General features: G+C 39.9%; 1 protein-coding gene across 2 annotated transcripts in view; it reads left to right on the top strand.

The window, feature by feature from the left end:
• FRY (FRY microtubule binding protein) overlaps nt 1-19631 on the top strand; it is a 461448-nt gene extending 441817 nt beyond the window's left edge. Inside the window, exons 60-63 of one of the 2 annotated variants that reach the window (XM_058437701.1) lie at nt 8452-8469; nt 10217-10327; nt 14890-15092; nt 15724-19619. In XM_058437701.1, coding sequence (XP_058293684.1) covers nt 8452-8469; nt 10217-10327; nt 14890-15092; nt 15724-15982 — 591 coding nt within the window. In that variant the 3' untranslated portion in view covers nt 15983-19619. Of the gene's footprint in view, nt 1-8451; nt 8470-10216; nt 10328-14889; nt 15093-15723 lie in introns of both variants that reach the window. The other variant, XM_032150526.2, reaches the window with a different exon arrangement.
• The last annotated feature ends 3542 nt before the right edge of the window (nt 19632-23173 follow it).

Raw genomic sequence — 23173 nt, 5'->3', positions numbered from 1 at the left:
GGCCTGTAGTCTGCGTAAAGGCCCGGAGGCAGGGGAACCAGGCCTTTCCAAGAACCAAGGAGAGCCCATGTGGCTGAGAGCACTGAAAGCCCCGTGGAGAAAAGGTTGAGAAGAGTCTGGAGAAGTTGGCAGAAGAAGCCCATGCAGGGCTTTGGTGTTTAACAGCAACAATAAGCAACTGAAAAGGGTTAACAGTGAGGATGATTAGATCAAGGCTTTCCCACTCTGTCTACTGTGGAAACAGCTCAAAGTGGCAAGAGTGGTTCAGGGAACATAGGAGGCTGCTGCCCCATCTAGGGAGAGAAGGTGTTACCTCGGAATTATGTCATTACTACTGGAAAAGTGTTTTACATGGCACACCCTCTGGAGGATCTGAAAACGTCTTCCTGTGTTAGGAACAGTACTTTATTACATAAAAAGAATCCAGTAAAGTCTGGTTTCTGGTCAGAGGTTTGGAGTGAACATTTTCAACCAAACACCAGTGGTTCCATTCCAATTTGGTATTTGTTATTGAGCAAGTTTGCAGTCCTGAGAGTAACACTGTCCATGCCAGTATTGATTGAGTCCCTTGGTGAGTCCCTTGATAAGTTTTAGTGAAGAGATCAGACATTGAAAAGCAAACTATAAAGCTGAGAAATATCTACAGAGGGCATTGAAGTAGAGGTTGCATTTCCACATTGCTGCCCTTCTTGAAGACGCACGTTTATATCTCACTTTATGGTTTACAGAGCACTTTCACACCCCTTAAGTCATTTGCTCTCTCTGGATGGGAAGCAGGGCGGTAGCATTTGCCCATTCTATAGCTGAAGACACCACAGCTTGACTTATCCAAGGCTCCATGGCTGAGAAGTGACAGACAGAGATGCAGCTTGGACACAAAGTCTGTCAACATAGGCAAATAATAACTAGTTTGCATATATTTTTAAAATAAGTGTTTAATGACTTACATGTCTCCCATAAGCAAACAGAATTGAATATACAGTTCAAAAACCACAATAAACTCCAGCATTTCCCTCAATCCCTATATATGCGTCTGTGATGTCCTGTCTCAGATGATTTGTGACTTAGATTTTCACTGAATAACCTGTGCCGTTAGCATATCCCAGAAGTAATATATTTAAAAAAAAATAAAGTATTACCTAGGTTTCAGATTTTATGGCCACCCAGTAGTACTCATGGCTTGTCTTTCCAGCCCAGCCCTCCCTTCACTATAATCTGCTGTTAAGACAAAATGCAGCCCAGAGAACAGTTACCAAGTTAGGATTTACATTGAACACAAATCAAATCCAGCTCATAGTATAGTTTGTATAGTAGTATGTAAAAAACAACTTCTTATCTGAAAACTTGTCCTCAATCATCAAATTCTATTATGTTCTCTGTAACAGAACCTCAGACAGGAAAGTACATTAATACACTGCAGATTTTTACAAACAAGGGTTGAAACCAAATCTATTATTTATTTGTTTGTTTCTTTATAGCTTCCTGGTTAACCCTAAGGATAACCAGAAATTCCAGTTAACTTATCCTATTTCCCAAACATTCCAACTTTAAAATATGTATTTCTGTTGTGCTTGTGGTTTATTTCTATTAAGTTGTTTTACTTGGTATTAGTTGCTCCCTCCTTTTTTCCTGGTTCTTCTTTACCTTCCTCAAACAAATATTTATCTTATTTTTGCTTATTGTTTTTACTTATTTCCTATTCATGCACCTCTTTCTTTGCTTCTATTTTGTAGTACTTATTCCTCTCCCTCTCTTTTCTTGTGTTTTTACTAAACCCAAGGACTCAAAAAATAGAGTTCACCTATTTATTCATTTGTTTAGACGTGACAACTCTGTTAGCATTACTATGAAGGCTTGAGAGTACAAAAGTAGAAAGAAGAAACTAATGTTTTCAAATACTGTACACATGTAATCTCATTTGATCCTTTACAACAGTCCTTTGAAATAAGGGTTTTTCCATTTTGTAGCTAAGAAAACTGAAGCTGAGAGGCAAAGTCTAAAGGCCATATTCTTTCCATTTGTCCACACTTTCTCTAGCTTAATTTTGGAGGCAAAACATACACATGGGAAAACACTCAAGAATAATTTCCAGCATATGTCTAAATGTCTAATATGGCTTTAGGAATCTGCATGAATAAGCAGGGAAGATGCATAAAACACCCAAGAGGGATGAGAATGGGATTTACTAGGAAAGGAATGATGGAAGGGCAAATTCTGAGTCTGGTGTTTCCAGTGTTTTCGCAAAAACCAGCCAAGCTTTGGCCCCATTGTCAGTATTAGCTCAGTGTTTCAGAATATTTCCAAATGGCTCATGGACACACTGGTGACCAGAGAACTCAAGCAGTGACCAGATGTCCTGAGGAAGATGCTTCCAGGCCTACATGTGTAACAATTCTGGAGTCTGCGGTTGATCTGGAAGGCAAATTATATGCCACCTAACAAAAGAGGTTGGCAATCCTAGTAAGTCAGGCAAGGCGGGGAGATTTGTTTAAGTCGTCTGGATACTTGGTTACAGTTATTCTCTGTTTTAATTGGTTAGTAGATCCTGGAAGTAGTCTGGCCACTGTGCATGCAGCTCAAACCTCACACTTTCTAATTCCACCAGCCTTGAGGCATGGCTAGGCACCATGCAGAGTACACAAATCAGGCAGCCTCGGCTCCCATCATAGGTAACACTCAACAAGGCCAGAAATGGGCTGTGAGAGAAAACTGAGTCCTTACACACGAAAGGTAGGCCTTGAGGAGAAATGATGGTGTCATTCCACTTAAATATTAAGATGTTATATCTAGAGATGTGGAGATATAATTTTGCTGACTAGAGCTACCATTTGGCCTCCAACCCAAAACAAAACCCAACAAATGTCTGGCCTCAGAGCACTGCTTAGCTTACCTCTAAGTGATTCTCCCCAACACTCCTGTGTAATCAGGTTCTCTGTCTTCTGGAATGATTTGATGTTGCCGGTTACTCTGGGCACACCCTTGCCTGGGGACAGGTAGAATGGGGATAAGAGAACTTATAACTTGCAGAATCTATGTCTGGATATAAATGGCAATATGAATGTACCAATAATTATTACTCATATCTGTTCTATTTCAGAGAAATGTGCACTTCATGAAAGGATTAGTGCTTACCCGACTAAACTTAGCAAAGTAAATTCTTGAATAAAGATATCAGTCTGTCAGAGATGGTGACAGTGTACAGACAGGCATATGAAAGCTTCTCAACCCCCAAGCCCTACCCAGTCTGGTCCAGTCTTTGCCAGTAGGAAATTCCTAATCACTCTTAACAGGTGATTTAAGTGAGGATTGCTATAGAATTGTTTGTAGAAGACAATATATCTCTTTGTTGAGGGCTGAATTTTTATTTTTCCAATTTTTCTTCTATTCTTAACATAAAGTTGTAGACTTAAGAATAATGAAGAAAGTTTATGCACTGGTGGCTTGTGAACTATAACCAATTCACAGACATATTTTGTTAAGCTTGCACAATATTAACTGACCCTGCATTTAAAAATTTAAAACTTTCACACATACAGCTGGGCGCGGTGGCTCACGCCTGTAATCCCAGCACTTTGGGAGCGTGAGGCGGGCAGATCACGAGGTCAGGAGTTTGAGACCTTCCTGGACAACATGGTGAAATACAATCACTACTAAAAATACAAAAATGAGCCGGGCGCAGTGGTGGGTGCTTGTAATCCCAGCTACTCGGAAGGCTGAGGCAGGAGAATCTCTTGAACCTGGGAGGCGGAGGTTGCAGTGAGCTGAGATCGCACCACTGCACTCCAGCCTGGGTGACAGAGCAAGACTCCATCTCAAAAAAAAAACAACAACAACAACAACAACAAAATCTTTCACACATGCACACACACTCAAAACAGAATTCCTGGTGTCTCTAAATAAGAAGATCTAGCAACACTGGGCCTGCCTTCCTCAATGACAATAATGAGCTAGCACTAAGCATAGACTGCCCCATGTGGACTCTCCACCATCCCTGCTGCCCAGTGAGTTCCTAACACTGAAGGCAAGAGCCAGGCACCAGTCATCATGATGCTTGGCCTATTGCTTTTCTTATGATGGAAAAATATTTCTCTGTACCTAAGTCCTCAAAACGAAGAATAAAGCTAGATAGAAAGGGCTTGAGTTTCCAAAAAGAAAACAAGAAAGAGTGTTATTCTTTGCATATGCGAGAAGCATCTCTGCATATGCAAGCACCTGTCTGCTGAACTCACTTTCTGAGGGATATGTTGGAGAAACATTCTCAGCGCATGTTCAAAACAAACCATGTTTCTAAGAAATTTATTTCCAATATTTGGGAAGTGTACTTCAGGGAAGGCTCTTTTTTAAAGACAGCCATTATTAGTCAATGATTTGGGCCTCTTGGTGATAGTAATACCAGTTCTCTGTGCAGCATACACTAAATAGGACATAAATCAAGGCATGTGATTTGCTTGTGTCATAAGATCACTTTCACTCATTTGCAGACACTACTTTAGTAGTGTTTTCTCAGCCTGCGCACATCAAAAGGAGAAATAAATCACTTCATGACTTAAAATCAGCATTTCCAACTAACGATTTTGGTTTCCACCAACCTCTCTATCTCTTGTGGAATTCATTCTGGAGTGGCCACTAGTCGAAGGTTTAAGTGAACATAAATGCAGGTCAGGGAACAAAGTCTGCAGACCTCTCGACTCTTGGTTCTGCAGGCAGTGGCTTTAGTCTCCTTATAGCTAATTAATATAATTCATCATCCAGTTCTGCAGAGGTGGCCCCAGAAAAGCTGGAGATGTTTCCATATCATGTATTGTTGATTTTAATTAATGCATTCATAATTCAACAGATATTTCTGAGCACTACTTGAACATTTGACTCTTTGAACTCAAGGACAATAATTTACATTTAGCTCTACTACATTTCGTCTTCTTATATTCAAATCATCATTCTGTTAGGGTCTTTTTGGACACTAACCTTCTCAGTTATGTATTTTCTATCTACATAATCTATGAATGAGAAGCCTACAACCTCTGTTCTTATACAAATTGAACAAGTTAAATGTTGAACAAGACAAGACTTTTCTCCAATTAAGTTATAATCTATTAAACATCATCCTTCAGATATAGTCAGTCTTTCCTCTATAAGCCATATTCTTTCTCATAATGGCTAAAGAAATGTCTGTTGAAGATAGCTTACAGATTTCTTGAAAAAAGTGAATACCTCAGGATGTGTAATCTGTATCGTAGGTGTATTTATCTTTCAAAGCTTTGAAGGATATTTATGACCAAGATCCAAAAAACTACTTAAGAAGGATAATGCCATAGCCATCAGTGTGCCTGGCTTAAGCATTATTAGCAACAAGTGGGTACATACTATTCCCACCTTTTAGGAGATTTCATCATTAGGCTAGGTTATTTAAATTTTATCTCATTAATTTAAACCCAGGACTTTCAGAGATCAAATGTGATGAAAATAATAGCTACTATAGTACACTGTGGTTCATCTTCTATCATATCAAAAGTTTCTTAGATTTTTACTGACTGGTTATGTCATAAGCATAGAATCCACCTGAGAACAGAAGACAGAACCCAGATATGGCTGTGCTACTGTCAATCAGCAGGAGTTCAATTATTCTGGGCTTTTAAAAGCTATGCATTCCTCGATTGTTTATGATAAATTCTTAACATCTTGGCTTCTTGATCTTTTTTTTCCTCATTTTGAGAAAACATACCTCTAAATCCAATTTTATAAATCAGGCCATATCAGGAGAGCAGGAAGGGGGCTTGAAGAAAATCCTTGTGACTAAATAAATGTTCAAAAGAACCTAAAGCCACCAAAACACAGATAAGTTTATAAAGACTTCTCAAGGGATTATTTTTAGAATGTGGATACAGAAAAACATTAGAACGGGACAGTGGGACAAGGGGAATTTTAATACTTTCCATAAAATGGCCCGCCAGAAAGGCTTTTTTCACTCTTTTTGGAACTCTAAATGCAAATTAGGTCCCAGCCTGTGGCCTACACAAAGATTCTGAGATAATAAATATCAAGGAAGCCTGAACTAGCCTACCTAAAAAGGAACGTTTAGGAAGAGTCCTGAGAACTGGCATTCATCACGGTTGGCCATCTCCCAAGACAAACACTGTTTTGTGCCCTGAGAGCCGAGTGGGAGGAAATCATTGACAATGAAATTCCTTAGCACCAAGCTGGAGTCGAAAAGTTTCCTCTGCCTTTATGAAACAGAAAAGATTTTACCTGAACTGATTTGATGACCTCCTTGGATTATAACCTTGTTTTGGAAAGCAATAAAAAGCCGTTTTCTTCACACAAGACCTTGTAATTTACTCAGCACTTGCTTCATTTCACACTTCTGAAAAGTAAATCCCATAGTAGCAAGTGTTTACTTCCTAAACTGCATACTAAACGTTTCAGTCACATTTGATGTTGTCCAAAAAGTCTTCGCACTGGAAATTCTGCGTCTATATAGACTTAAGACTCTCCCTGTGTGACTATCTTATATGACATTGTATTTCAGAACAGAAAGTTTGGTTTTAGAAACCTTTAGATGTAAAGTTTTCTTGAGAATAGTAAATACCTGAAGCTGTGTAGTCTCCACATCAGAGGCTTACAGGTGTTTGTCTTCCAGACTTTGAAAGAAATGTATGGCCAGGGTCCAAAAAACTACTTAGTAAACATAATATAATATGCATCAATGTGCCAACCCCACATGATAAGCAAGTGATAAGTAAGGGAAGAACAGACCCTTGGAGGATAGGGTAGGGTTTTTTGGCAGTCCTTTAATTACATTTGTAGATAGTAATGAATAAGTTGATAGTTTCATTTGTTCTTATTTACTGTACCTTATTTTCAAGCACAATACATTAAACCGATGATAACTCAGATACTTTTTGAAAGAGCTTTAAAATAAGGGGGTTTTATTGGATTAGAAACTGTTAGGTCCTTAAATATTTTGAAAATTCAGAACCAGATATGTTGATGCATAATTAGGAATGGTCAATTTGATTTAAAAAAAAAAAAATACATTCTGTCAAGTTTTACTTATCTCTTTCTACATACCCAAACTTTCCATAAACCAATTCTATGATATGGTAACATCAAAAAATGGCAGCTGCTGGCCGGGCGCGGTGGCTCAGGCCTGTAATCCCAGCACTTTGGGAGTCCGAGGCGGGCGGATCACAAGGTCAGGAGATCAAGACCATCCTGGCTAACAAGGTGAAACCCTGTCTCTACTAAAAATACAAAAACATTATCTGGGCATGGTGGCAGGTGCCTGTAGTCCCAGCTACATTGGGAGGCTGAGGTGAGTTGCATGAGCACGACTGCATGTCTTTACCTGGGGAGACAGACAAACTCAAAAAAAATAGCTGTTGTTGAACATGGCCCAGTTACAAATTTACATTATTTTAGACTAACTATTAGTTGTAGATTACTTTTAGAAATTGTCTATTGAGTCCAGGCATGGTGGATCATGCCTGTAATCCCAGAACTTTGGGAGGCCAAGGCGGGCAGATCACGAGGTCAGGAGTTCGAGACCAGCCTGACCAACATAGTGAAACCCCATCTCTACTAAAAAAAAAAAAAAATCAAAAATTAGCTGGGCATGGTGGCATGCACTTGTAATCCCAGCTACTCAGGAGGCTGAGGCAGGAGAATCACTTGAACCCAGGAGGTGGAGGTGGCAATGAGCCAAAATCGTGCCACTGTACTCCAGCCTGGGCGAAGGAGGGAGACTCCGTCTAAAAAAAAAAAAAAAAAGAAATTATCTATTGGAGAAAAAATTGTTATAAAAAGTAAAATGCAAGAAAATTACCTGTCATATCTCACACTTGTTTGAGGGTATACAATGTTCAGTCCTTTGAAAGTAAAAATTATAGCAGTCCTATAAAATATTCTCTATGTGCAAGGCAATCCAACTAAAGAAAATACCATCTAGATTGTTCATTATATTCAATATTAATTGGAAGGTCATAGTTTAGTAGATATGAAACTGAACATATTAAAGACTCTGCCTTAATACAAAGCAATAGTCTAATTTGCTTGGGGCTATAATTCTTCAAATAACTAAGCTGGCTTCCTCTCAGTTTTACTGTGTTCACATATTATGCACACTTATATGCTAAAATCTTCAAGCAATAAAAGTTTTGATTTTTGGTCTCTAAAACTGACTGACAAAATCTATACTGATTAATCAGAGAACCTAAAAACGTAAACATTATGTTTTTTCAGTGATATGTTTCCCATTAGAGCTTGTTTTTAACTAGAACGCTATGCATGTTGAATGGGTACGACATTTGCAGCATTTATCAAGTTTGGGTGAGCAATGCTAATACTGCTGGCGGTTCTGCTCTTGGAAAAGGGCCGTGCTTTCTGTTGCATGCAGACACTGACCCTGTACTTTCTTTCCTTTCCTTTGTTTCCTGTGCCATGCTTGCTGTGTAGCAAATGGAATCTCTTGCAGTAAGTTAACTTTCTTTCATACTCTTTGTCCATTTAGGCATGGACCCATAACAAACCCTATTTTTACTGTTACTGTTACATCTCTTAGCATGTTTTCCCTTTCTCATTTTAATTTATTTTATTTAGTACATTAAGACCTGGCAGTTTATTAGTAGCATTCTGGGCTGCTTTTGCCCCAAAGTAGAAACCTACATTGCTATGAATTATCATACTATCAGTGGAATATTTTGTGTAATAATTACCATGATTTGGCACTTAGGAAAGGCAGAGTTTTCATAGCTAGGTTTCACCCAAATTGTGAAGGTAATATTGTTTTTAAACAATACTTTTTTATTTATTTGCAAGTCTCTGGCAGTTATCTTTTATACCAGAGTTTTAAAGGTTTCCCTAAAGAGAAGTTTAAAAACCACAAAATACAATGTTTTACTAAAACAACCAAACATCCAGTTTGAGTTAATTAGTCAGTGTAGCTGCTTCTTTAATCTTAGGCTGGTTACCAGTATTGAGAGATCAAAGAATCTAGGCAGAATTGGTTTTCCCCTAAAGAGCAGGGAAGGGCTGGGAAGAGAAAGGAAACCTTTCAGCATAGTCTTAGCGTGAATTTTAGTAACTTTTAATATTTAGGATCAAAAGTCTGTTAATAATACCAATAGAATATTCTTCCTAAAACCTAAATTCTTGTGATTTCTCTCCTTAAACAGATTGGAGGAAACAGTTTTAAGTCACCTTAGAAGCTCTCGATTCTGAGCTGCATTCTTTGTAGTCCTTGGTAAAAGAAAGGCCCTATTTATCCTACCCCATTTGAAAACTGAACAGTGAAGCATTTAGTTTAAACCACATATTTAACCCACTTTCACTGGTGACTGCTGGCCATGAAATTCTATTGAGCAAAGGCTGTTCCTTTCCTTTCACAGAATCCCATCCACTCACTACCTGGGAGCAAACTCATTCTGGGAATAAAATAGGCAAAGTGTAGAGGGTACAGCTCAAAGACTAGTCTTGTCACTGGCATTGGAATTGTTATTTTTCCCTCAGACTATACATAAGCAGTGTAATGAACACATTATAGGGTACAGAGGCACAAATGTGCCCCTGAAACATTTTAAATTCCAGAGGTATTTATGTGGCTCAAGGGCCATTGTGTATGATTACTTTTTGATGTCCTTTCCACAGAAATTTTCAAATGTGTTAATAATTTCTTTTTTTCTAAGCATTTTTTGGTCCCTTTTTATCTCTCTTTAATTCAACAAGTACTTACTGAGCACAGAGTAGACAGATCATCAGTAAGCCTGACTGTTATGTTTACACAGGCCCAGGCGTCTACAGAATTTGTAAGTTTAACACCTAAAACTACTTAATGTTTTGCCTTTCAAATATACCTTTAATAAAAGGAAATTTTTCTTTTTAAAAATAATTTATAGCTTATAAAAATGAAGACAGCCACTCAGCTATAATTGGTAGGTATTTAATTGGCAAATATAATGGAAATTTGGTTGTTCACTCAGTCCCTTTATAGGTGCTACTCTCTAATTAGTCATCCATTACACAAACTATAATGGAAATTATACCATGGATTTCTCACTGATATTTAATAACTGTATTTTGTTTTTCTGTTTTATTTGGAATAACAGCTGGTTATGTTTTCTTAATTAAAAAAAAAAAAGTTTGTCTCCATTGAGATTTCACTAGTTATATGTGAATGATCCTTAATAATAACTATTTCTTCCCATGCAATTTCTCTCTTTAGCAATTGGAACTATGTCAGAGATTATATAAGCTACACTTCCAGCTGCTATTGCTTTTTCAGTCCTACTGTAAGCTCATCGGCCAGGTGCACGAAGTTAGCTCCATGCCAGAGGTGAGTCCACATGCTTCCCAACCCCACGTCCCACCACGAAAATCATTTCTTTTGTTCTTCCTCACTCCACCCCATTTATAACTGCCCAAGTGATTTTATTCCCGCACAATTATTTTGCTCAAGCACAAGTCTGAAATAAACATGTCTTGTATGTATTTCTATTCTCATTTTTAAAAGCAAGGTTAGGAGTAGGTATGGAAAGTGAGGTGCCTCAGAATCTAAGAACGCGTGTAGGAGGGAACCTTCCTGTGGGTTACACCTAGGTGCCTTGCTCGCATCTCCCTGATCTTGGCCCTGGGGCTGGGCATCCTTATTTGAAAATTTTCTGTGTGTGTGGGTTTTCTTCTTTACATTAGTTTTTCATACTTGCCCTTGCCTTGAGGTAAGAAGGAAATGTCTGTATGATGTGTTTGGTTCTCTTCAGTTTCCCTGCCCTGCTTAGCACCAGGATATTTTAATATCTTAAAATATTTAAAATAAATAACTTAAACATATTACTGCTGAGTGAGCCAAAATTTTTCTACAAATGAAGAAATACTACTGTAATGTAGTCAGTGGAATAATGGTGGTGTATACTGGATACTATAGAAGCAAAGAGGACTAATGCCTCATTTGCTTAGGGGTAAGAAAGGTTGAAACCGAAGAGCTTGCTGGAGGAAACCACACCTGAGTGGACTCTCAGAGGGTGAGTTGGAGTGAGGGAGGAGCATTCCAATAAGAACAAACAGCATGGCCATAAGCCTAATGGGAAGAAAGAGAAAGGAACTACAAGCTACTTAGTATTGCTAGAATAGAAGGTGCACCAAAAAAGAGCTATGAGATAAGGCAGAAAAGAGAGGGGTAAAGGCGAGATCATAAGATGTGCTGCACCTAGGAGTATTTCAGGTAGATCTCTGTGGCAGCCATGCGGAGGGTGGGTCTGATGACAACTAGACCAGAGACGTGGAGACCAGTGATGAGGCTGCTGAAATAGTTCAAGCAGAAGGAGAGAGTTTGAACTGGGACAGAAGTGCTAGGTATGGAGAGGAGGAAGGAAATGGGAGACACAGGACAAACGATCAATGAAACTGATGGGGGGGATGAAAGAGAAAGAAGAGTTGAGGAGAGGATGACACTCAGGTTCCATCTTATATAAACCAGGTGACCAATAGCACCAAAGCTGAGACAGGGATATAAAAAGAAGGACTGACGCAATGCTGTGTCCAGACAGTCAAGCCTTCTGCCAGCTAGTCAATGGCTGCATACTGGACCAAGACCTGGCTTAAATGGCAACTCACCTCTTGCAGGTGGTTAGATGTGAGGTGAGGGGAGAGATCGAACGAAAGGCACAGATGTGATTGTGAACAAGCAGAAGTCGATTAAACCATGCCAGTGACAGCAGAGAAGTGAGGATGAAGCCTGGGAAACCTCACTGTCTAAGAGCAGAGGAGGAAGAGCCACAAGAGACAAACTACAACCATTTTACCGTTTTTTATTACTCAGTTTGAAAAAAGGAAAAAACTGTACAACTTTATACTTTCAAATGCTTATTTCAAGAGAGTAGGCCTTCACAACCAGTTTTCCTCTATTCAATTATAATTTGTCAGATAATAGGAATCAACTCTTTTCTTTTTTATTTGCCACATGGTCAAGATAAACTTCACTTTTTTTTTTTTTTTTTTTTTGAGATGGAGCTTCACTCTTGTTGCCCAGGCTGGAGTGCAATGGCACAATCTCAGCTTACCACAACCTCTGCCTCCCAGGTTCAAGCAATTCTCCTTCCTCAGTCTCCTGAGTAGCTAGGATTACAGGCATGTACCACCACGTCTGGCTAATTTTGTATTTTAAGTAGAGATGAGGTTTCACCATGTTGGTCAGGCTGGTCTCAAACTCCTGAGCTCAGGTGATCCACCTGCCTCAGTCCCCCCAAAGTGAACTGTGAGCCACCGCGCCCCGCCAAGATTCACCATTCTTGATTAATGAAAGGAAGTCAAAATATCAACATTAGCAGGAGTTTAGAAGAAGGTGATTCCAATGGATGACTTTGAGAGGCTCATGACTTAAGTAGGGGAAGTAACTGCAGATGTGGTAAAAATAGCAAGAGAACTAGAATTAGAAGTAGAACCTGAAGATGTGACTGAATTGCTGCAGTCTTATGATAAAACCTGAATGGATGAGGAGTTGCTTCTTATGGATGAACAAATAAAGTTTTTTTGTTGTTGTTGTTTGTTTGTTTGTTTTCAAGATGTAGTCGCACTCTGTCGCCCAGGCTGGAGTGCAATGGCACGATCTCAGCTCACTGCAACTGCCACCTCCCAGGTTCAAGCAATTCTCCTGCCTCAGCCTCCCAAGTAACTGGGATTACAGGCCTGCACCACCATGCCCAACTAATTTTTGTATTTTTAGTGGAGACGGGGTTTCACCATGTTAGTCAGGCTGGTCTTGAACTCCTGACCTCAAGTGATCCACCCCCCGTTGGCCTCCCAAAGTGCTGGGATTACAGGCACGAACCACCACACCCGGTCCAAAGAAAGTTTCTGTAGGTGAAATTTACTCCTGGTGAAGATGCTGAGAACATTGTCAAAATGACAACAAAAGTTTTACAATATTACATAAACTTAGTTTATAGAGCAGTGGCAGAGTTTAAGGTGATTGCAGTTTTGAAAGAAGTTCCAAGGTGTATAAAATGCTGTCACATGCTACAGAGAAAGATTTCATGAAAGGAAGAGTCAATCAATAAAGCAAACTTTGGCCGGGTGCGGTGGCTCACTCCTGTAATCCCAGCACTTTGGGAGGCCAAGGCGGGCAGATCACGAGGTCAAGAGATCGAGACCATCTTGGCCAACATGGTGAAACCCCACCTCGACTAAAATACAAAAAATTAGCCAGGCATGGTGGCCCATGCCTGTAATCCCAGCTGCTTGAGAGGCTGAGATAAGGGAATCACTAGAACCCGGGAGGCGGAGGTTGCAGTGAGCTGAGATCACGTCACTGCACTCCAGCCTGGTGACAGACAGAGCAAGACTCCGTCTCAATAAATAAATAAATAAAGCAAACTTCATTATTGTCTTATTTTAAGAAATTGCCCCAATCACCCCAACCTTCGGCCACCACCACCCTGATCAGTCAGCAGTCATTAAGGCAAGATCCTCGACCAGCAAAAAGATAATTACTCACTGAAGGCACAGATAAGTGTTGGCATTTTTTAGCACTAAAGTGTTCGTTAATTAAGGTATGTACATTTTTAGACTTAGTGTACTTAGACTACAATATTGTGTAAACATAATTTTTATAGGCATGGGGAAATCAAAAAATTGACATGACTCACTTTATTGCAGATGTCTAGAACTGAATATTTCCAAGGTATACCTGGTGTGTGTATTTATATGTGTACATACACACACAGTGTTTAAATACTATATAAGTTTTAAATAAAGTATATATACACACATAATGTTTAAAACTTATCTAGGCTTAAAATAAGGAGAAATTTGCTTTCAAATTTAAAACTACATACAAAATTAAGATACTCTAATACCTTGTTTTAAAAGATTATTTCAGTAAATTTTAAACCTACTTCTATAGTAGGTAGTTGTATTTAACAGGCATGTGTGCCAAGAAAAAATAATCCTTCAAGCCTTCAGTTTTTTATTGTTTGTACCATGAGTGAGTTGGGAATGAAGAGGAAAAGCAAAGATGTTGAATAAATAACTTTCCAAAATAAACAGGCATCATCAACTTGCATTACAAAGAGAAAAAAACCTTTAATTTTATGCCAATTTTTTTAATGCTCTTGAGATCAAATTGCAAAACAACCGTCTTCCATGGTATATTTTGAGACACTTAGAAGTGACACAGGTTTTCTTATGCTTTACTTTTTAACACTCTGGATCCTTTGGTTCCAATAACTTGGAGGAAAAATATCTTTTACTGCTGTAGCATTAATACAAACATTAGTTTAAGATTATTCTATCTCCTCAAAATTGTGTCTTCAGCTTTTTCCCATGGCATGGAACCAAGAGTGAGGAAAACTTATTATTAGGACAGAGTCCATGGTCACGATTACGTTAATTGAGCACTTCGGTGCTGGACTGTACTAAGCATTTTGTATATATTATTTCCACTTAATCTTTAAAATAAACCTTTAGGATGGCTATTATCTTCAGTCTCACAGATGAGAAAACTGAGGCACATAAAAGTCAATTAACTTGTCCATGTTCCTACAGTACACTGCAGAGCTGGCATTTGAACCCGGATCTACCCACTCTTGAGCCTGATCTCTTGTACTCTTTCCTTCTGTATTTATTCCCTATTTAAGTAGAACTTAAATAGAACACATTTTAAATGAAATCTTAACCTTTTCTATAAGGAAAGCATCTCAGCAGTTGACACATACTCAATGCATCCAACTCCACAATCCCCTACACATACCATGGAGTACAATGTCATCTATCCTATTTGAATTTACCAAGGTATTAAGCTTATGCTTAACCACACCCATAAGATCCATTTTTTTTTTCCTTTTGGGATGTAAAATTCCCCCAGCACCTAAATATAGTTTAAAAAACATTTTTTTTAAATAGCTGCTGAATATGTCCAGGGAACTGAGTGACCTAAAGAAACACCTGAAGGAAGCCAGTGCAGTCATTGCAGCTGACCCTCTCTATTCAGACGGCGCGTGGTCCGAGCCAACCTTCACGTCCACTGAAGCGGCCATCCAGTCCATGCTGGAGTGCCTGAAGAACAACGAACTCGGCAAAGCTTTGCGGCAGATCAGGGAGTGCAGGTGACTCTGCTATTTCTTTTAGAGATGGTTGCAGGAAATGCACACCTGGTTGTTACTCTGTCATGGTTGGAGTCTAGCCCACTACGGAAGGCTAGATATTTTACAGATCTCGTCTCAGATCTTTACTGCTGCCAAACCAGAAACACACAGCTTTCAGAACACTACATGTTGAAAGTGTTGGTGTTGGTTCTGGCCATTTGTCCTCCCTAAAATGACAAAATGCTGAAGCACTTCAAAATATACCTTCATATGATTTTTAACTAACATTTGAATATATCCTTTTTGGTTTTGCCCCTACATTCTGATACTGTATTCACATTCATTGAAACCAGAACGCTATAGCAAATAAGGTAAATGTTTTAGGGGTATCAGATTCCATTCTGATATTTTTATACTTTTGATATTTTATCAAAATAATATTCTAAAATTGATTATGGCGATGTTTGCACAACTCTGAATATACTAAAACCCACTGAATTGTTTACCTTAGATGAGTGAATTACCTGATACGGGAATTCCATCTCAATAAAGCCTTTTTAAAAAGTAATATTCTTATATTAATGAAGACTCATAAGCTCCCAACTTTGTGACTAATAGTGCCTGTAATCTGTGCTGTTCTTTTTGACTGCAGAAGTCTGTGGCCCAATGACATCTTTGGAAGCAGTTCTGATGATGAGGTCCAGACACTACTGAATATTTATTTCCGTCACCAAACTCTGGGACAGACGGGTACTTATGCCCTGGTGGGGTCTAACCAGAGCCTGACCGAGATCTGCACCAAGCTGATGGAGCTGAACATGGAGATCCGGGACATGATCCGCAGGGCCCAGAGTTACCGAGTCCTCACTACTTTCCTTCCAGACTCCAGTGTTTCTGGCACTAGTCTCTGACAGGAGCCTCCTGTCCCCACTGGGTTCCAAACTGGCAGTGCTGCCATGCTGGGGCAACGTCATTCAGTGTCTTCTCGGCCTTCAAAAGGCTTGGACAGACTGTTCTCCCTCTTGTTACCTGTAGGGCTTTTTCTAAAGAGGATGGCAGAACTTCCAACGTGTAGCAATACTATAAGAACCAAGGTAGCTTAGAACGTCCTGGACAGACTCCACTCGTCATGCTGTGTGGCACAAATGTGTTACATTTGACCGAGCATATGCAACTCACTACTGAAGAAGTGACTTCCGTTGCATACCAAAGCCAACTACACTGAACAGTACCTTCCTTTCTAGAAACAATTTTAGATTGGCAAAAGTGCAATGTTTTCTTCACTCAAAAAATTTTATATTCTCAAACATGTACATTCTTTCCCTGTCTTGTTCCATTTTCTTTTCTTTTTTCTTTTTCCTTTCTTTCGTGGGCTGAGAAAGGGGCAGGCAAAATGAAGCTGGCCACTGAAAACTGTAAGATGGTCAAAAGCTGACAGCCTGTGTGTGTGAAAAGGGAATTGTAAGTGGACTGCAATGTAATGTACACTGTAATTTGAATACAATTACTGTATCTAAAAGGAGCTGCTATGAAGTACCTTTCTTAAGTTGCTAGGCTACTGTTTCTGAAAGCCCTGGATCTCTTTGTACCAAAAATGGTCCAGATAGACTCTTTTTAAGGATCTTGGCTGCTTTTTACTAGAAGGTTGCTTTTATGAGCATATTTATACAGCTGAAGGATGAGTGTTAATTTTAATTAACTTTGCCATTTTGTAGAGAAAACTTTCACAATATAAATTCCAAGTCTTGTCACCTGTCAGGCATGCATATTTTAGTATCTGTTTGGATAGTCAGAAGTAGAATCATAAAGGTAAAATATGAGTTGTTACTCTGTTTCTTCAATGTCATATTTTATGTGTAATATATATGTAAAGGGCCATTCTTAAGTTCTCTCCTTAAACTTAATGCTGTCAAGTGTTAGATGTGTGCATGCGAACTTGTTGCACAGCAGAAACATATTCAGAGTTTATCTATGTAACTTATTCACTCTGTAAATACATTTAAAGTTTTTGTGATGTAAGCTTAATTGATATTCTGTTCAGAACTTTCTTTAGACTAAAAAAAAAAAAAAGACAAAATACATGTTGACCATGGACTTTATTTCTGGTTAATGAAAATGTTTGTCCTGGGCACACATGAAGTTTTGCATGTGGGTTGCCAAAGTAATAACCCCAAGGGGCACCCCTCACATGTATGCTCTGAATGGCACTCATGGGGTTATGCTATGCATGGCCCTGTGAAGCTGGAGGTAAGTATTATCTCTTTGGAAATTGGCATCAAAACTGTGAGCTTCAACCAATTCTCTGTAATCAACCAAAGAGAAAAATCAGAAAAAAGTGAGAGCTCTAATTCTCCATAACCTATAATTAGGTTGTCATCCTTCAAATTTGGAAATTCATTCTATAGTGAGCAGGAAAAAGTAGTAGAGTTGTAATTCTGTCACCAACACCTATCCCCTATCTACCCCACTAGGAAAACAGGAACACAGGGAGAAACATGTAACAATCTCATTTATGCTGTCTTCCTACTCATATTTTACATGGACCAACAAATATAACTTGCTTTACTAGCATATGGCTACTGAATCATTGGCAGTAATATTCTAGGAGTATTCTACAGAAGAGAGCCTAACCTAGGATTTTTTTTAATGTTGCCACAGATGCAACTACTAGATTTTAATAATTTTCTGGACTGCTGAAAACATGTTTTTCTGATGATTTATTTTTTCAACTTGCCTGAAAGATGATTTGCTATGATTCGTAGAAACAACTGAATCATGATCTCTGAAAAATATCATCAAATCAGGTTTCTGTGGGTAACTGCAGTAGACAACTTCCAGAGAGCTGTGTGGGAGCCACAGTAGAAAGAACAGATTTGTCATGAACTGAGTTTTCTACCATGCCTTCTACCCAGCAGAGAACCACCGTGATGGTTTACTCTTAAAAAGGGAAGAAAAAAAAAAAGAATTTCAACAGTACATTGCAATCCAAGATATTAACATAGGAAGCAGTGGTTTGTGTTTTTCTCAATTTTATTTTTAAAAGATGTATTAATGTGAAAGATTTCTTCTACTTTCCTCTATCTCTTCATCTCCTCTACTTTAAGTGGAGATGGGAAAAATTGTGTAGGATGCAGCCCCACGCCAGCAGAGCCCAGCAATAACTTTAGATCTACCAGTCAAATCTTGTCGGCTATTGCTCTGTGCCTCTGTTACAGAAGCATTAATGTTAATTGCCTTCCCCAGGGATACTAAGAAGTAGAAGTACCAAAGGAAAGGGTAGATATTTAACAGATGCCTCAGTGATAAGAAAGATGCCTCCTTGTGTCTCACTGTTTTCTAGCACTGAAACATGATACACTTTGTATCCACCTGCAGAATAAAGCAATCCAGACAGGTGCTCTGTAACTTAGACATCACTTGATTAAAATTATAGTCTCCAAATATAGTGTTTTAGAAAAGACACTGCACATTTTTAGAGGCACGTGAATGTCATTCCCACCTCTAACCCATCTAATGTTGGTGAGATGTTAAGAAAATGTGCCGATGTTGCTGTGAAATAAAGATGCCTGTAATCGTAGGCATCACACACATGCATGAACATCCAGAGTTAGGTCTCAAGGCTCTTCTGGTTCTAAGTCCTAACAAACAATGATCTTTTCAGTGAACTGTAGAATTCTGGAAAGAATAAGGGTACCTCCAGGCTGCTTACATCAATAGGTTACACGTGCTTCCTGATGCCTGCCTTAACAACAAAAAATTAGTGTCCATGGGTGAGTATTAGGGTGTGTTCGTTGTATCTCAATGAAACTAGTTTTTAAAGTTTTCAGTGCATTTGTTTTAGATCAATTAATATTTGAATACCTATCATGACCCAGGATATTTCTTTGTTCAGCAAATATTTATTGCATGCCCACTCTGGGCTAGGCACTGTTTTAGAGAACACCGCAGCTATCAAAGCAGATGTGGTCCCTGTTCCCATGAGGCTCCTACATTTGAGTGGAGGAAGATGTACTTGTCTACGTTGGGTGATGATTAGTGCCATGAACAACAAAACGGATACAGTGAGTAATGCGGACGGGGCTATCTTAGCTATCACTCTAATAAGGTGATATCTGAGGAGAGATCTGAATGAAGTGAGGATACAATGGATAACCAAGGAAAAGAGCATTCCAGCAAAGGAAAAAACACATGCAGAGACCTGGAAGGAGAAGCAGGGTCACTTTGTCAAAGGGACAGCAAGGAAGCCAATGACCGGGTGAAATGAGTGAAGAGAGCGTTCAGAGAGGACAGCCAAAAGCTCTGTGGGCCACAGCAGCACTTTGTCCCTTGCCGAGCAAGATGGGAAGCCACCGAATGTTTGCGGGCAGGGTAGTGACATGCTGTGACTTATGTTTAAAAGGATTACTCCGTTTGGGATGATGAAGAAAAGCTCTATAACAAAAGTTCCGTTGTGGTTATACAGCATTGTGAATGTACTTAATGCCAATGAATTGTGTACTTTAAAATGGTAAATTTTATGTTATATATGTTTTACCACAATAAAAATAATTTTTTAAAGGATCATTCTGGCTGCTATGTGCAGAATAGACTGCAGATGGGCAGAGGTAGAAGCAGGAAGACTAGAGAGACGGCTGTGGCAATAGTGCAGTCACCAGGCGATGCTGGCTTGGGCTAGGGTACTAGCAACGGATGTGATTAGTTGTGGGCATATTCTGGAAATAGTTCAGAGCTAGAGCTGACAGGGCTTACCAATGACACATGGAATGGGAGAGAGTTTAGCCCAAACATCTGGAGGAATGGAGTTGCCACTAACTGAGATGATTGAATGCATGTTTGGGAGGTAGAAACCAAGATTTATTCTTCAGACATGTTAACTTTGAGATGTCTGATATCCAAGACAAGCTGGTGAGTAAACAGGTGGATGTGTGAGTCTGTTGTTGAGGAGCGAAGTCTGGGCTAAAGACATACATATGGCATTTAAAGTCCCTGAGGAAAAAAATAGGATACTTCCCTGTCCCCAGCTGGGACTGGGATCTCTCATAAAAATTAGAGTGTAGGTAATGGGCTCAAAATTTCAGATGCAAATTAAGTCATGTCAGAGACTTAAAACCCCAACACTCAGCCTTCCTCTTAATTGATTTGATTGGTCTGAAGCTGTGCTCAAACTTCAGCGCTGTTTAAGGTTCCCCAGATGATTCTAATCCACTGCCAAGATTGGAACATTGCTTTCTCCTTTCTAGACCTAAGAATCACCCCAGGGTATTTGTCAAAAATGCAGAATCCCTCAGGTTGACCCCTCTAGTGACCAGTTTGGTAAATCCAGCTCAGGATCCCTCAAATCAGCATTGTAACAGCCACTCCACTTTGAAAGACACTGCAACTAGGAGAAACTTCCTGTATAGCAAAGTGCTCTTTTTTTTTTGAGACAGAGTCTTGCTCTTTCTCCCAGGCCAGAGTGCAGTGGCGCGATCTCGGCTCACTGCAAGCTCCGCCTCCCGGGTTCACGCCATTCTCCTGCCTCAGGACTACAGGCGCCCGCCACCACGCCCGGCTAATTTTTTGTATTTTTAGTAGAGACGGGGTTTCACCGTGTTAGCCAGGATAGTCTCATCTCCTGACCTCGTGATCCACCCGCCTTGGCCTCCCAAAGTGCTGGGATTACAGGCGTGAGCCACCGCGCCCAGCCGCAAAGTGCTCTTTCTTCTAAAGTACACCCCCAGTTGTTTTTCCACGTAGGCTGTTGTTGGTGTAGTGATTCTACCTAAATCTGTCATTGATGTTTTTGTAACTTTGTTTCCTATTTGAAGTCACTGTGAGTGACTAGAATTTACTGCATCCACTTACAGATCAGTTTCCTGGCAGATACCTCCTTCTCTGTCACCATCTTCTGTAATCCAGATCCTTCTTTTAACAGCAAACTTGAATGGATATTGTATTCGAATTTCAGATTCCAAGAACTTGGGCCACCTGGCGCGAACTTCCAGGAGCTCCTCGGCCAGGAGAATAAAGAGATTCCTCCTGGTCCCCTTTACTATGTCCAACCCTTCTCTCCTCATCTCTATTTCAAAAAGCCCAGAGACTTTGAAATTCTTGCCACCTGGCTGTACTAGCCACCTCCTTCCCCAGCGCCATCACTGTCATCCACAGCAGTGGCTGTGACTCTCAGCTGCATTAGAAGCATTTGGGAAGCTTTTTAAAAATTCTGAGGCTTGGGCCCCCCTCTGGATCCCTTAAATCCTTTCTAATGCTCCTCTGATGATTTTGAATTGCAACCGCGCTTGGGAACTGCTGACCTAAAGCCCGCCTGCTTCCTGCCCCTTATTCATCAGAGAGACTAGAGCTTCTTGCTCACCCCAGCTTCCGATGTCATTTCCAGGACTTCAGGAGTCTTGTGTATAACCTGTACGAAATCTTTTCTCTCTCATCCTGTTAACATTCTTACCTCCAGGCATTTTCACTCTTTTCTACCTTAGCCACCCAATTTCCTGGCTATACCAAAACCTGATCCATAGCAGTAAGTGAACCAGCTCCAGAATCCCACCTTCAGGCCCCCTACTCAGGAATTTTCCCAGTTCCCTTTTACTCCAGCCCCCACCCCTCTAACAATTCTCCCATCATGAATATCAGTCTGTGGCCCTCACAGGTCTTTACTCCCCTTTGGAGCATGTTTAAATTCCATGGGTCATTATAATCCCTCCCTTGCTGACATTCACAAGGGATGCCCTACCCCTGTCTTACTCAGCTGGTTAAACCCCAAGCCTGGTTGAACCTAAAACTGACTCTTCCCACACCTGCACCAGAAGTATGACATTACTAGGATGAAGACATTACTAGAATGCAAGTCACACATGCAGTGTCGCACTAATAATGACACTGGTAATGCTACATTTCTAGTAATATCTTCACTACCGGAAGTGTCTTCATTACTAGAAGTGTGACATTACTAGTATGCAACTGCAACCAAGAAAATCTCAAATCTCAACACTATCAGACAATCTTGTAATACACTTATGCCTTCCTGATCATTTCAATCTCCTAATGCCTCAGAGAGTTCTCATATTTTCCTCTCTTCTCAGCATCCTACCTGTCTCAGCTGATGGCTTTGCTTCATAATTCATTGAGTAAACAAATGAGTCTCACCTTCCCCACCAAAAATATAAAGTTATCTTTAACTAGCCCTATATTCTAGGTGCTTCATCCTTTTATAATCAAAGGGATATCACTGCTCCCCTCAGGGGCCATTTGCTCCACTGGCGCTCTGGACCCCATCTCTGCTGCCTATTCAAGGGCTTTGCTCCCACAGACATTCCCCTCTCTGCTCTGCCATCAGCTTCTCTAAATGATTCCCTTTAATATGCCAACATACTCTGCGCCTCCGCTTTCCCCAAATGCCATTCTAGCTATCACCAGTTTCTCTGCTTTCTTACAGCAAAACATCTAAGAAGTACTACTTCTGTTCACTATTTGGACTTTAACACTGCTTCCCTCCACACCACTCCATGGAAACTTCTCTCTTCAACCTCACCCATCACCTCCATGCTGCCAAATCCAATGGAGCTGTCGTCACCTTTCTCGACCTCCCAGCAGGATTTGACTCAGTCGACTTTCTTACCTTCTGGAAATACTGTTTCAGCTTCATTTTCATCTCATCATCCTCTTCCTATCCCTCTTGACCTCATCTTTCATCTAACCACTAAGTTCCTGCTGCTCCAAGTATAGTCTGGGGAACCAGCAGCATTGATGGCATCTGGGAGCTTCCTAGATTTGCAGTCTCAGACCCCAGACCTACTGAATCAGAATTTTCATTTAACAAGCTCACCCAATGACTCCTGGGATGTTAAGGTTTTAGAATCATTGCTCTAAGTGTTGGTATGCCCCAGAGCCCTGTGTTGTACTCCCTTTTTTTCCTGCTTCAATAAAACTATATTTTTTAATTTTAAAAATTTTTTTATTTCCATAGGTTATTGGGGAACAGGTGGTATTTGGTTACATGAGTCAGTTAATTAGTGGTCATTTGTGAGATTTTGGTGCAGGTGATTCCATCCAGGCCCATGGCTTTAAAAACTACTTGTTATCTCCAAATCTATCCCTAGCCCTGACTT

The sequence above is a fragment of the Hylobates moloch genome, unplaced genomic scaffold (genome assembly GCF_009828535.3).
Source record: "Hylobates moloch isolate HMO894 unplaced genomic scaffold, HMol_V3 SCAFFOLD_4, whole genome shotgun sequence".
Taxonomy (NCBI): Eukaryota; Metazoa; Chordata; class Mammalia; order Primates; family Hylobatidae; genus Hylobates; species Hylobates moloch.
Note: the sequence above shows the minus strand (reverse complement) of the source record. Positions and strands in the feature narration are given on the sequence as shown.